Below are 13,562 nucleotides of genomic sequence, written 5' to 3'. Positions count from 1 at the left end.
CACACAACTCGTACACGCGTGTACCCCATGTGCCCACTTACACGTCCAGCAGTTGGCATAAGACACGTAAGAACAGAGACAGCCGTTTTCTCCACCTACCTGGCCCAGCTCCCCCACGAGCTCCCTTCCGATGAGCTGGAACGCGTGCTTAGTTCTCACCATTATATCCAGAGCCCCAGACAGTGTTTTTAATTTTCCAACGTTGCTATTCTGACCTAGAGTGTTAAACACAAAATGATCGTTCCTTTACAGGTAAATCTAAAAACCCATCCAATGTCTCAGCGTATCAACGAAAATTCCAATTTTCAAACGCTGTAAAGTTAGCTTATGAGAATCCCAACAAATCTTCTAAATCCAACTTTTGTTCAGTAATTATCCCTAGAGAAAAATATGATCATCGTTTCCCTGCCTCCTGATTTGGTTCTGCCAGCGTGAGAGCACAACCTGTCTGGATAAGAGCCAGTGTGGGAGTGTCAGGTTCAAGGGGACCAGCCGAGAGGAACTTGCGGTGTCAAGGCCACCGCGCTATTTACCAGCCACAGAAGGCTGGTCGGGTCCGAAGTACCTGTAAGACACCGTGTCCACCTGCTGTTCAAAGCAGGCGGTCAGACCAGCTGAGCCGGCTTCCTTTATTCTGAGACCTGAACAGACTTTTCTGCAGCTCTCGAGCTCGAAGCGCCTCTGCCCTGCTCTCCAGGAGCTCTCGCCTGGTTGTGCGCGCTGAGGCGTAGCGGGGGGCTGACCCTGTCCACACAAAGCTGGGCTGGCCTTTGCCCTCAGCTCCCGGAGGCGATTCTAAGCCCTCGGAACACCCTGTCTGCTGGGGGTCTTTGTTGACCTGGAGGAGCCTGGACCACACAGGACAGCCTAATGACTGGTTCACTGTGGGGGCTTTGGGCCCATAACCCCCAGAGCAGCGGGAGACAAGGGTCGGCCACGTGGCAGCCAACCCTGTCTGTGGGCATCCCAGTAAAATCTCTGGACACCCAGGCCTGGGTGAGCTCCCCGGAGGACATGCTCTGTGCACACTGTGACTGAACGTTGCTGCAGCGTTGAGCACTGTCTGACTCCGTGGGCAGAGTATGGCCAGAAGCTGCTCGAGAAGGTTCGTGCCGGAGAGCTCTCGGCACTCTGCCCCATGTGCCTCCGCCCATGGCTGGTCCTGTTCTTCCCGTCACACACGGTACTCCAAGTATAACACCCTTCAGACAGTTCCGAGCCCTTCCGGTGAACTGTCAAACCTGAGGGTGATTTCTGGGACCCCTAGGCCTGTACTCATGTGAGAAGTGGTCTTGGGGGCGCCTCAACTCTTCAGATGGCGGGGGGAATGTTGTTGCCTTCTTCCTTTACAGTATAAACCACCCATTGTCTTAAAAATCAATAGATAAATACGATTCAGTGTAGATCCTGGTACCTGGAAGGCAAGCTGTTGATTATGAATGGAAATACTATTGGGGACAGGGCACAGATAAGACAGACAGCAGGAAGTTTGAGTCTTATGTACTACAGAAAAAAAGACTAGGTAAAACGAGGTAGAATAAAAGGTTTAAACTAGAGCATTTATCAACCTGGCTTATAAAACCCACAAATCTGGCTAACAAAATCCCCCAAATATTTACATTTCTTTTCTCAGATACAGCATTAAACATTCTTTTAAAAGAATTAACCATACATATCATCTTAGCAAATTTGTTCCCAGTATCTCTCTATTCTTCTTTAGATAAATGATTCCTGCTCATTCCAGGAATTCAACGTGGCAGAAAATTCAAAGATGGACAGGAAGAAAAAGCACCCCAGAAAGAGCACCCAACCATTCAACCCGGGTGATCACCCCACACACCCAGCCAGGCATTCTGTGCTGTCAAGAGGTTAACAGAAATGCCTGGTAAAAAGTAGTTTTAAAAACCGTTCTGAACAGGAAACACATTCTCACATCGTAGGAGGGCCGAGTTGTGCACGGTGAAGGCCTCCCTCCCGCCCTCCAGGCCCCTCCGCAGAGGCGGCAACGTCATTATCAGGCTCTCCTGCGCCCTTCCAGGGAGGCTGCACAAATGGAGTCATCTATATGTTAAGTATCACGTATGTTAATTTTACAGAAGAAAACGACAGAAACGAAAACAAATGAATGCAGTACTTCAAATAACTGTTCTTTGTTCCTTCCACAGCAGAGGCATTTCTCAAAAGACCCCTCCGCGGGAGGAGAGCAGGTGAACCAGCCCACTCCCCACCGCGGACACAACTCAATAAGCAGCCTCACTGCGTCCGCTTCCCTTCTGTGCCCTGCCCTCCAGTTACCTTGTTCAGGACCTGCCTGTTCTAGAACCATCATCCACAGCTGTCAGTACTGGCTGCGGCTCACGAGGGTTCACTGGACTGCCCTCCTTTACCGCTATCCCCTATGTTGTCCCCGATGGCTTAACTCTTTGTGTAAAGGACTTGTCAAAGAGCATCGTGGGCTATATTTCAATATTTCTAGTCACCGAGCATAATCTAAACCATTTCTCTAAGTTCTGAAAAGCACTTCCAAAACTGTAGAGATTGCTCTGGTCCCTACCCAAAGTCACTATGGGCAAATGAAAAAGTAAGCAATATTACGTGTATCCGAGAGAGACCAGAGGTCTGTCTCATTCTGGGACAATCTACGCTAAGCCAATGCACACGAATCTGAGAAACGAAAAGGCGAGACTTACTGGTCATCTGAAACTCTGCGAACGCGACTCTTTCTAACTGTACTCGCAGCAGTTCGCAGGGTGCGTCCTTCAGCAGCTGGAAGAGCTTCACGGCTTTGCTGTAATGAAGGTCGGCCAGCACCCGGTGCTGCTTCCGGAGATGCTCGTCACCGACCTAGAACCAAAGGTGAAACAGAAAACACCCTGAGGCTCGGGTCTCGCAATAACGCGTTCATCGCCTCTTCCTGGACCGCTAAACGCTTTTCAGTGTTGTTTTTCTGTAAGTCTGATCGTTTTAGCTTTTACATTTAGATCGCTAACCCATTTTCAGTTAATTCAGCATATGATGTGAGGCAGGGGCCCAACTCCCTTCTGCATGTGGATGTCCCGCTGTCCCAGCACTACTTGCTGAAAGGACAATTCTTCCCCTATTGAATTGTCTGGGAACTCTTAAGCTTGCTTTTGCCTTGAGGACATGAGGCCACCTGGGCAAACCTGAATTTTGGTTGGGGGGCCTCCTGTGAGCAAGGGAGTCGTCTAGGGCCAGCACAAAGTGGAAAAACGTCCTCCCTGATGAAACCAGACCTCAAAGAATAAGGGCGACCCAGAGGTAAACCCATGCCCCAAGGGACCGCGAGATCAGTTGTCTTGACACTGAGCCAAGGGGAAACGGCACGCAACAAAAACCATCTCTGAGAAGCTGAAGGAAGACTCTGCACGAAGACAGCATCGACACAGGCCTCGAATGAGTCTTAGAAATACACGCATTTCAGTACCAGGATTCATGTATATTCATGTATATTCACAGTACATTATTTCTAACAGCCTCAAACTGAAGCAACCCCAAAGTTCACTAATCATAGAATGGATAAACGAATTGTGATTTAGTCATTCAATGAATACTACTGAAATGAGGACATGAACAGCTACCTGCACTAACCTGGAAGAATCTCAAAAATATGACAGTGCATGAAAGGCAATAAGCCACAGAATAACACGTACAGATGACTCATTCTGTAAAGGCCACAACCAGGCAAAATGTCAACACACTGAAGAGCAAGGTACACAGGGTTTCTGTTTACTGTCTTTCAAACTGCACATATGCTTCACATACATTTTCTATGCGCTTTTATACGTATGTTCTATTTCACAATAAAGATTTTAACTGATGAGAGGTGTATACCTCAAAAATTTGCACAAAACCATTCCTATAAAGCCTAGCTATATTTTAAAAGATCAAAATAATACATGCAAGCAAATGTTATTTTGAAAACTAAGACCCAATTATAGTAGGGAAAAATACATGACATAGGCAAGAGGGGAAAAATACCTACATGCCCAAGTTTTTCTAAAGTAGCTAACAGAATAGATGGCACTTAAAATGTACATTGAAATGTAAGAAAAGCGGCCAGAACACGTGTAAATGGATTTGGCAGCGCACTTGAACCGGAATGGCGTACCTGATTCCTCAGACAGCTGTGGTACATGGACGCCAGCCGGTGATGGATGGTTGCGGCTCGGTACTGACAGAGAGGCTGTCGGGCAGACACCGAGTCCACATCGCAGTACTTCAGGGACTTCATCATAGCCTCACTGACTTCTTTTTCGATCTGTTTATTTTTTGTTTAGGGGAAGGAAAAAAAAAAAAAGACGACAAGCCTATAGCCTTATGTAAGAAGTTTAAAAGCATTTAAACCCTGCTTGTCGAGGAGGAAGTGCTCCATATGTCAGGGGACACATAAGGCTAACGGCTTCTTTATAACTCCGCACACTGTTACCTGCTCCTGGGCTTTCCTGGACAATGGAGCGTAATCTTGCTGCAGCGTTGCCATGGTGAAGTAAGTGGTGGACAACTCCCAGTTCACTGAATCCCAAACGGCGGGGTGTATATCTCGTGTTCCCAGCGACCGCAGCGCTTTCAAATAGTAATCAACAGCCTGTGAGGGAGGGAGAAACACAGGCCTGACTCAGTACAAACACACGCCAACACCACATGAAAATAACACACACTTCACAGTCACCCGGGTGCTAACTGGATTTGGAGACTTTACAAAAGGACGATATTAGGAGGGAAGGAAGAAGGTACGTCAGTGACACCAGTGCAGTGAAGCGGGGGCAGAGCGGACTGCACGCCGCCCCGTGAGTCCGCTGCGGGCCCTCGGCTTTCTGACTTGCCCAGAGCCTGCGGGTGCACCGTCTCCCTTCGTTTCTCTTTCTAAATGAAAATTACGGTTTATAGGAGCAAACTGGAAAGAATAATTTGATGAGTCTAAGAATAAAAAAGTGTCAGATTTGACTCAAAAAAAGCAACTTCTCACCCTTTGCCCCACATTCTGAAATAGTCATTATATTTAAACAAATCAAATCACACTTAATTCCATTATCCAGCAGTAACTTCCGCATTTCTTGTATTTACCCACTCTTTGTGTATGTGCAAATTTAAAAAAACAAACATAAGGTCTCCTTTACTTTAAAATTTACCATTCCATAGAGTCTCCACTAAAGTAACTTACACAGCTTCAAAGAGCAGGTTTCCCCCACTATCTGAAATTAGGGCGTTCCTATGAAACTTCATAAAACGAAATGGCATAAAGCAGTTACCATTAGTATGTAAAAATTTGAGTGTTCCCAGGCCCAAAATTCAATGTCCGCACGTTTTTATTTCGTTCACCATGATCAAAACATCTAATTATGTTCGGTTTTATGCAAAGCGTTAACACCCTGACAAGTTCTTAGATTTTTCTGCTACTCTAGGACACATCTTATTAACAGATGCACAAAATAAACCGAGATGAAGCACAGATGCGGCCTGAAGCTCTGGCAGCTGAATGCCGGAATGCCGAGACCGGAGTGCGCTTCCCCGGGAAGAGCAGAGCGGGGTGGGGCTCCGGCTCCGGCTCCGGTGCACTCTGCCCCAGTAATGCCTGCTGCAAAACACATGCTGAATGCGGTTTTCACTTTTCTCCTTTCTTCGTAAAAGGAAAATTCTCTTCAGATTTCTTTTAGTTAGCAAAAAGAGATACTGGGGCAGGTTTCATCGAAGCCCACTTCCACAAAGCGGGGGACAGCAGCGCCTGGCTGAGCGCGCGCCCTTGCTCTCTTACACCCTCGCCGACATCAGAGGTTACGACCCCCCAAAAATATCTGGCAAGCAATAAACTCAATTTTTAACTTCCATAAAAATTAAAATTTTGAAATTTTCCTTACACATTAACCATTTGCTTTTTTCACATGCATGAATTTTTTGTTCAGGGTTATCTGCCCTTTTTCCTATTGGGGCAGTTTATTTTCAATGGTTCTTAACTGTCCTTTGCATAGCAAGGGTTTACTAACCTCTGATCTGTCGTGTGTGCTATAAAGAGTCCCCCTAGACTGTGATTTGCTCTTCAATGTTGCTTTGTTGCACATTTAGAAAACTTTTTCACACATTTAAATTTATCCATCCCTTACTTTGTGATTTCCGCTTCTTATTGTGTTATGCTGGGCAAGTCCTTTCCTGGCCCATCAAACGACCTTCTTGCTATAGTTTCTCCTGGCAGCTTTATAGTTTCACTTCTCCGCATCCATCTCTAACCCATTTGCCTTTACTCCAGTTACACCAACACGGTTTGCTGAATAATCATCTTTTCCCTACCAATTCAGTATGTCATCTTCAATACCAAATTCTTAGTACTCTAGGCTAGTTTCTAAGGGTTTTAATCATCTGTCTAGTCTTGTGCCTTCACCACTATCTTAATTTTACAATATTTTAGTGGCACGACGGCCAAGGTAAATGAGCGAGGCGTGGGTGGACGAGGTCCGACGCGAGAGCAAGCACGGTACCTTATTGTAATACATGCCCTCTTCCGGCGAAAATTCACGCTTGAGCTCGTCACCTGTGCCACAGTGCGCCTGCGCACAGATTCGCATCAGTCTTCCCGTGTTACATAATAAAAGGGCAGCATTTGTGGCATCATCGATTGACTCAAAGTTGTGAATTCCTTTTTCAAAACAAGAAAAGCTCTTTTTCCACAATTGTTGCTCCGCAGTAGACACACTTTTGCTCACTTCATTAAAAAAAGAGAAAAAATTCCATAAGCAGACATCAGTCAGTGTAAACCCCACCAGTGTCTCGACGCGACGAGGGGAGCCTGGCAGTGACAGGGCGTCTGGCGGACGGCGGCCACCTGGGATCAGCTGCACTGACCACTCTCGTCACACTTGTTCTGGACAAGACTGTGCCTTCCCGAACCCCCAAATCTGTGCTGAGGCCCTAAACCTAAATGTGACTGTATCTGGAGACTGGGCCTTGAAAGGGGTAATTAAGGTTAGATGACGTCTTAAGGTGGGGCCCAAATCCAACGTGACTGGTGTCCTTACAAGAGACAGACACCAGGGACACCCACTGAGAAAAGACCAGGTGAGGACACAGTGAGAGGGTGGCCATCTGCAAGCGAAGGACAGTAGCCACAGCTGATTTCAAACTCTCAGCTTCCAGATTGTGAGAAGTAACTGTTGTTTAGGCCACCCAGTCTGTGGTTTTATGTTACGGCAGCCAAGCAAACTAATACGACACTCGACCACAGCCTTCTTCAATATTAACCAGATGATACTACAGCGAGCAAACAAACACATCTGAGCAAAGCACTATTTTACGAAGATTCAAAAGATAAGGTCCCATGGGGCTTTAAGAGGTGCAGTCTGTGTTTCACCCAATTCTCCAGAGTTTCTACCACTTTTCACACTCTTTTGCTGACTTCCTTCTCCAGAGGCACCTTAAAAGCACAGGTTCTTATATCTCAATGGAAGAAAGGGAGGGAGGGGGAAAAAGGAAGGAAGGAAGGAAGGGAAAAGAAGTGCGTGCATGTGCGTGCGTGTGTGTGTGTGTATACACACACACACACACACACACACACACACACACACACACACACACACACACACACATATATGTATACCAAAATTTTCTTACACGCACAGGTTTTTCCACTGGCAAGGAACTCTCTGTATCCCCAATGTCAAGCACAGTTCACAGATCAACAAGCACATAATAACTCTTTCAACTCACCTGCTAGCCTCAGTTCCATCTCAGCCCCTTCCCTTTCTCACTGTGTCCATCCTTTATTTTCATATCCATTCTCATGGCTTCAACTATCTCCCCTATGCAGATGGTTCCCAGCCTATGTCCTGCTAACCTAAGCGTCCCTGAGCACATGTTGTAACTGGCTACTTAAATCAGACCTTTCACCGCCCTGCCCACAAGTACCTCAAACGCAACATGGGCCCAGCCGAATGCCTCATCTGAATGACAGACCTGCTGCTACTCTAGCACCCACCAGACCGACACCCCTGGCTCCTTCCCAATGCTGCCTACTCAGTGGAGACAGCCCTCCCCTTCCCTATCTGCCCGCTGACATCCTACACATCACGTGCTGACTGCTCAAACTACACCTTCTTCCCCAAAGCCTCCCAAGAACCCCGCAATGTCAATACATGTCTCCTTTCCCCACTCTTCTGTGGTACTATATTCGTATCTGGCTCTCGACTCAGGGGAGAACTATATTTCAGCCGGCACATATCCAGCACCGAGCCTAGCAGAGGTTGCTTGTCCAATTCACCTTTCAACCCATCAGATGGAGGACACCGAAATGATGAATCTCAAAGGGAAATGCTTTTCCCTAATTTTATTTCTTGAGAGTATTTTTTAACAGAGCACCTCTTTATGACATAAAATCAAGCACTGCAGTTCTTTGATTGAACCGCAAAAAATCAGCGTGACTTTCTAATAGAACAAACAAGAAAACTCCAGATACTCACCTACTCTCTCACTCTGTAACGCAGCGGCCTGATTCATATAAAACACACCGATCTCGTTTCTAATGTTACCCATTCTCTTCAATACTTGTACATAGTGTTCTGGATTTTGGTTTTTTAAGTCACTAAATTGCAAGATTTCATTAGCAGCTTCATAACATTTACAACTAACTGAAAGTTGACTTTCTAAGTCTGTAGACAAATCAGTTGCCCATGCAAATCCTTAAAAGAAAAAAAGAAACACCACCGTGAGTCATGTAAACCCTTCTTTAGTCTCTGAGTAATCTGGTATTGTTAAGACAATAACGAATAAATTCAATATAGTATAAACATACTTAGATTCAATCAATACAGTATCAAAGTAGAGATCTCTTAATTTACTTAGAAAAACTACAATTTCTTGGGACATTAATATCTGATTAAATATTTTCCTGCCTGAAAATATCAATTAGCCATACCTGGACTTTACCAGGTACACTTGCTTATCGGGATAGACCTACAGTTGTCCACTGATGCTGAGTAAGCTGTTTTTTTCTTTTGAATTAACAGAAACAGTTCTTGAAATGAAGCTCGAATCACTATTGTTACGTACATTACAGTTTGTCAGTGTAAGTCGGGCTCACTGGAGAAGGCACTGGATAAACTGTCAAAGACCTACATATGCCATCTAGTGGGGAATGGAGTACACTTGGGTGCTGAGCAAGTATCTAAGAGAAGGTCACTCTCACCAAGTAGTGTTCTAAATGAAAATAATATGATCCGGTGGTAAAAACACACTGAAGATTTTCTGATTGTTGTCTATTAAAATAAAATGATAATCTGAGAAACTTATAAGTAGAAGGGAAAAGAAAAGGAAGAAAAAAAAACAAAGAAAAAACTTCCCCCAATGCCTTTCTCTAGATGTTAACCAAAACCTTCTGGGAGGTGGATATCCTCCAATTACATAAACAACTTAAGAGTATAATTAAACGACTCCATGTACATTACAAAAGATCGCCCTTCTATCTCATTCACTGCTTTAACTGCGGTGTGCTTAGAGCGTCGTCCTGAGCATTCTGCTGCCATGAACTAAACCCTCCTGTTTCTCAGTTTTAAAAGCTGGTAACAAAAAGAGTGGAACACTCAGTGAAATATCTATGAACTAAGCTTTCAAAAAAAGATGATCTTTGTTTCTAAGGCCCCAGGAATCATTCAGAGGTAATTCATCTACTAATATTTTTACTCCTTTTTAAAAGAAATCATGGATTGGTTAGCTGACTACAAAGATTATCCAGAAAAACCTCATCAAAAGAGAAATGCAAGAAGTCAACACAATCGTCTTAGAGCTTATTTTATAGTTAGTACTAGATGTGTAATTACTAAAGCTATTTCAAGACCATTTTCTATACCAATACACAGGATCGTGAACTTAAAAATTAAAAAATAAATAAAAAGAGCAATATCAAAATATTAACATTTCTGCCACTTTTCTGGACATAGTCCAATAAACATAAGCTGAACTGGGTAATGCCAATGTGGATCAAATGATGTGTCTCCTGGCCCACCCTGACAACTGGACTCCCTGTGGAGGCTGTGTAATATCTCCTGATCCTCTTTCGTCTGATAATTAAACTCTTCGAGGTGGGCTGCTCTGTTGTTTGCATTCTGGGCCAGCATTAGTTGGATATCACCGCAGAGTGTCAAATATTGAGAAAGAAACAGCAGTACTTCAGAAAGCATGTTGGTGCAGAGGCAGCAGTAAGTATCTATGTGAAAAGAAGAGGAAGGAGAAAAAAACATAAGAGCATTACAAATTAATGAACACAGTAAGTATTAAGAAAATCGCTGTTCCTACTCTATATTTATTTTGTCAGATATTAAACACTGCTCCATGTATTTCAGAATGAAGACGTATTAAACCACTCAGAACAGAAAACACTAGATAAAATGCTGGAAAAAGTAGTTTTAAAATTAAAAATTATAAGAGATGAGTAAAATTTCACTGTCATTCAGATGCCTTCTCTGTCATCCCTTCCCAGTTCCTACCAAAATGTATTCATTTATCGTGACTTACCATGGCTCTGCAAAGCTAATTTAATGTATCGTAACGCTCGTCCATATTTCTGAAGACTCATGGCAGCATCAGACAAAACATAATAGGCCTTCGATGACTTGAGAATCAGCTGGAGTTTCATTTTATGTTGCCAAGAACCAGGGATCATTCCAGATTGACTGGAATAATTGCCCTTCTGAAGGGAGCCCACTATGGCGTGGAGGGGAAAAAAGCAGCACATTTTATTTAAATATAAGTCTCACTGTAAAAAATAATTTCTGATTCTTAATAGAAACACTCCAGCCTTAGGTACTACTGTTACAAAAAACCTGGTGAATATCGTGCTTTCCTACTTCACCCTCATGAAGCAAAATGACAGTGTTTCAACATACTTGCCCTAGAGATTTACTAAGGCCTCTGTTTCTTCGCAGCCATCAATCAACTCTGTCGTTTTCTTTCAGGGTCACTGACAAAACTCATGACTGATATTGGCCTCCTTTCTCCAGTCCAGGCGTCAATCTGTCAAAATTTTGACCTCCCTAAAGCACAGCTTTAATCATGGTGGAACTCCAGTTCTAAAGCGTTAAATGGCTTCTCACCACTTAGTAAATCGCGTCCAAGCATCTTCCCCAGTTCCTAAGTCGCATTTTTTCAGTTCACTTCCCTGGACTCCGCTCTACAAGCCATTGGCCAAAGTCAAGTTTACTGCTCACTGCCCAGAGTTGCCTGCTTTTCCTACTTCACATCTTAGCAGACTGTTTCCTCTACCAGGATACACCTTATTTAAAGTCTATCCCATTACTACCTTCCTCAGCCAACAAACGATCACTTTTATGCCAAGCACTATGCTAGGCACCAGAAACAATGACATGAAGTTATGTGGCCTCTATCCTTGAAGACATCTCAGACTAGAAGGAAGGGCTGATAACAAACCACAACAAAGTATAAGTGCAATTTCAGAGATAAGAACAAAATGTGGCCCAGTCTCCCAGGCTCAAGATCTCTCACTTTTTTGATCAGTTACAACACATGAGTCTTTCAAAGCAAGTCTCTATTACGTTATTTTTTTATGCAAGTCATTCTTCCTCCTCTACTACACACATATTGTGTGTGTGTGTGTGAGGTGTGAGAAAACCAGTGAGTAAGATGAAGGTCTGGCTCACAACTGCACAAGTGTAAAACTTAAAACACAGCTGCTAAGCCGTAGATCAGGATTCAGTAAGTGCTCACAAGACTGAACAGTAAGGGATCAGGTCCTTCAAAGGGGAGACAGAGGTGAGCATGGAGATCGTGACATGAGCAGGATTTTCAACAGCTGAGACGGGGAGGGAGGAAGAGACGGAAAGCCATTTCAGGAAAAAAAAAAAAAAAACCATGAAAAAGGCACAGAACTCTCTCACGCCCTGCTATGGTTCTCCTCGATGCATCCAGGTTCAAGCCGGGCACAAAGGAAGTACGAGGCAAACGCTGGGGACATATACATACTCCCCAACCCCAAATGATGCTCGTGAAGAGAAGATCCGAAAAGCACTTATAAGTAACTCAGAAGTAACAGGTAACTTATAAGTGACATTTCCAGTTTATTTAAGTACCACAAGATGACAATAGCTAACATTTCTACGGTGCTTACTACATGTAGTGTTCTAAGCACTTTACATATGTTCTCATTTAATCCATTAACAATCCTTTAAGTAGGCACAATTATTGTCTCCATTTTGAAAGAAAACAAGGCTAAAAAATGTAGAACCACCAGGAGCTGAAACTAGGCAGTCTGGTTCACACGTCTGTGCTCTCAGACAGACGACCACTTCTGCTGAAGAGTGATTTGTTAGGAGAACCCTGCCAGGCTGAAGGCCGTAGTCCCACAGGCTCCTAGTGTGCTCGTTAGGGATACCCGTAAAGGATCGGAATGATCTGGCTGTTTTATATTTTGAATGAAAAGACATTTTCCCCTACTTCCCATTCACATGATATCCTTTTTCTGAATTCCTTTCAATGAATGCCTTAATGACATAAGTCTGCTGTTGATAAAAGACTAGTACATTATTCTACTGTAAAGGCCTATCTGCGCATCAATTCAACTTACTCTTGTCCAAAAACAGGGCCATCTGCTTCTCTAGACCCTCAGGACCCCCCCTTGTAGATTCATCTTCATACTTTAATGGGATCGGGGTGTTGGGGTCAGCTGCAGGAAGGTCACTTTCTTTTTTAATGCTGCTGTCTACGGATTTTAAACCCTTAAAAAAAAAGGAGAAACATTCACTAAACATGTAACTGAAGGTCAACTAGAAACTAAATATAAGGTAATCTCTGAATATGTTTAAAATTTATATCTTGAAAAAAGACTTAAAAAAACATTTGACTTAAAGAAATTGAAAAAAACTAATTTTCACTTAATGCTTAAAGAGTAAAAAGGTCACAGCAGAATATCATACAGAATAACATTTAGACACCACTAAACAAGTGCTATTTACATATCAAGTACAAATTTCACTGAAATAATGAAGACTAAACCAAAACTCACCTCCAGAACGTAGCTAAGCACCAGTCTACAGCGCTCTTCTGTGTCATGGCAAACTGGAAATGCACAACTGGGCTTCAGAAACAAACGTTTGAAGTTAGTACTATGCCATCAGTGTGACGAATTCCACAGCTCTCATCTCTTGGCAATTATTAAAACTGTACCAATCCATAATTTCGAAATTGGCTCACGTATTCGGTTTAGTGAGATAATGTACTTAATGATTACATTACAGCGATGATTTAGTTGCAGATTAAACTGATATAAGATTAACTGACAAAAATCTTAAAGAAAGACCTTGCATCACATATGTTGCTTCAATAATTGTTACGACAGAAAAGGTACACGTGAGTGGTCATGTCTTAGAGAAGTGTGCATCTAATTTCCTAGGGCAGCTCAGCTTCTAATTAGCACCGATCCCTGGTAACACCACTTAGAATATCAGTTTAGCAGTAAGTTAACGAGCATCACCAATGGTTTCATTGTGTAATTTATATGCTTAATTAGGAGCAAAACCAGTGAACGACCTCCATCTACTAAGTGATAT

At 43.5% G+C, this 13,562-nt stretch overlaps 1 protein-coding gene across 1 annotated transcript in view; it reads right to left on the bottom strand.

The window, feature by feature from the left end:
• Window positions 1-13,562, bottom strand: part of EDRF1 (erythroid differentiation regulatory factor 1) — a 40,768-nt gene that overhangs the window by 7,383 nt on the left and 19,823 nt on the right. The window contains exons 16-23 of the mRNA XM_023533768.1: window positions 10,516-10,704; window positions 10,007-10,207; window positions 8,466-8,684; window positions 6,492-6,715; window positions 4,448-4,606; window positions 4,130-4,279; window positions 2,691-2,844; window positions 4-215 (exon numbers count right to left, since the gene is read on the bottom strand). Of these exons, the coding sequence (XP_023389536.1) occupies window positions 4-215; window positions 2,691-2,844; window positions 4,130-4,279; window positions 4,448-4,606; window positions 6,492-6,715; window positions 8,466-8,684; window positions 10,007-10,207; window positions 10,516-10,704 (1,508 nt within the window). The remainder of the gene's footprint in view (window positions 1-3; window positions 216-2,690; window positions 2,845-4,129; window positions 4,280-4,447; window positions 4,607-6,491; window positions 6,716-8,465; window positions 8,685-10,006; window positions 10,208-10,515; window positions 10,705-13,562) is intronic.

The sequence above is a fragment of the Pteropus vampyrus genome, unplaced genomic scaffold (genome assembly GCF_000151845.1).
Source record: "Pteropus vampyrus isolate Shadow unplaced genomic scaffold, Pvam_2.0 Scaffold111, whole genome shotgun sequence".
Lineage (NCBI taxonomy): Eukaryota > Metazoa > Chordata > Mammalia > Chiroptera > Pteropodidae > Pteropus > Pteropus vampyrus.
Note: the sequence above shows the minus strand (reverse complement) of the source record. Positions and strands in the feature narration are given on the sequence as shown.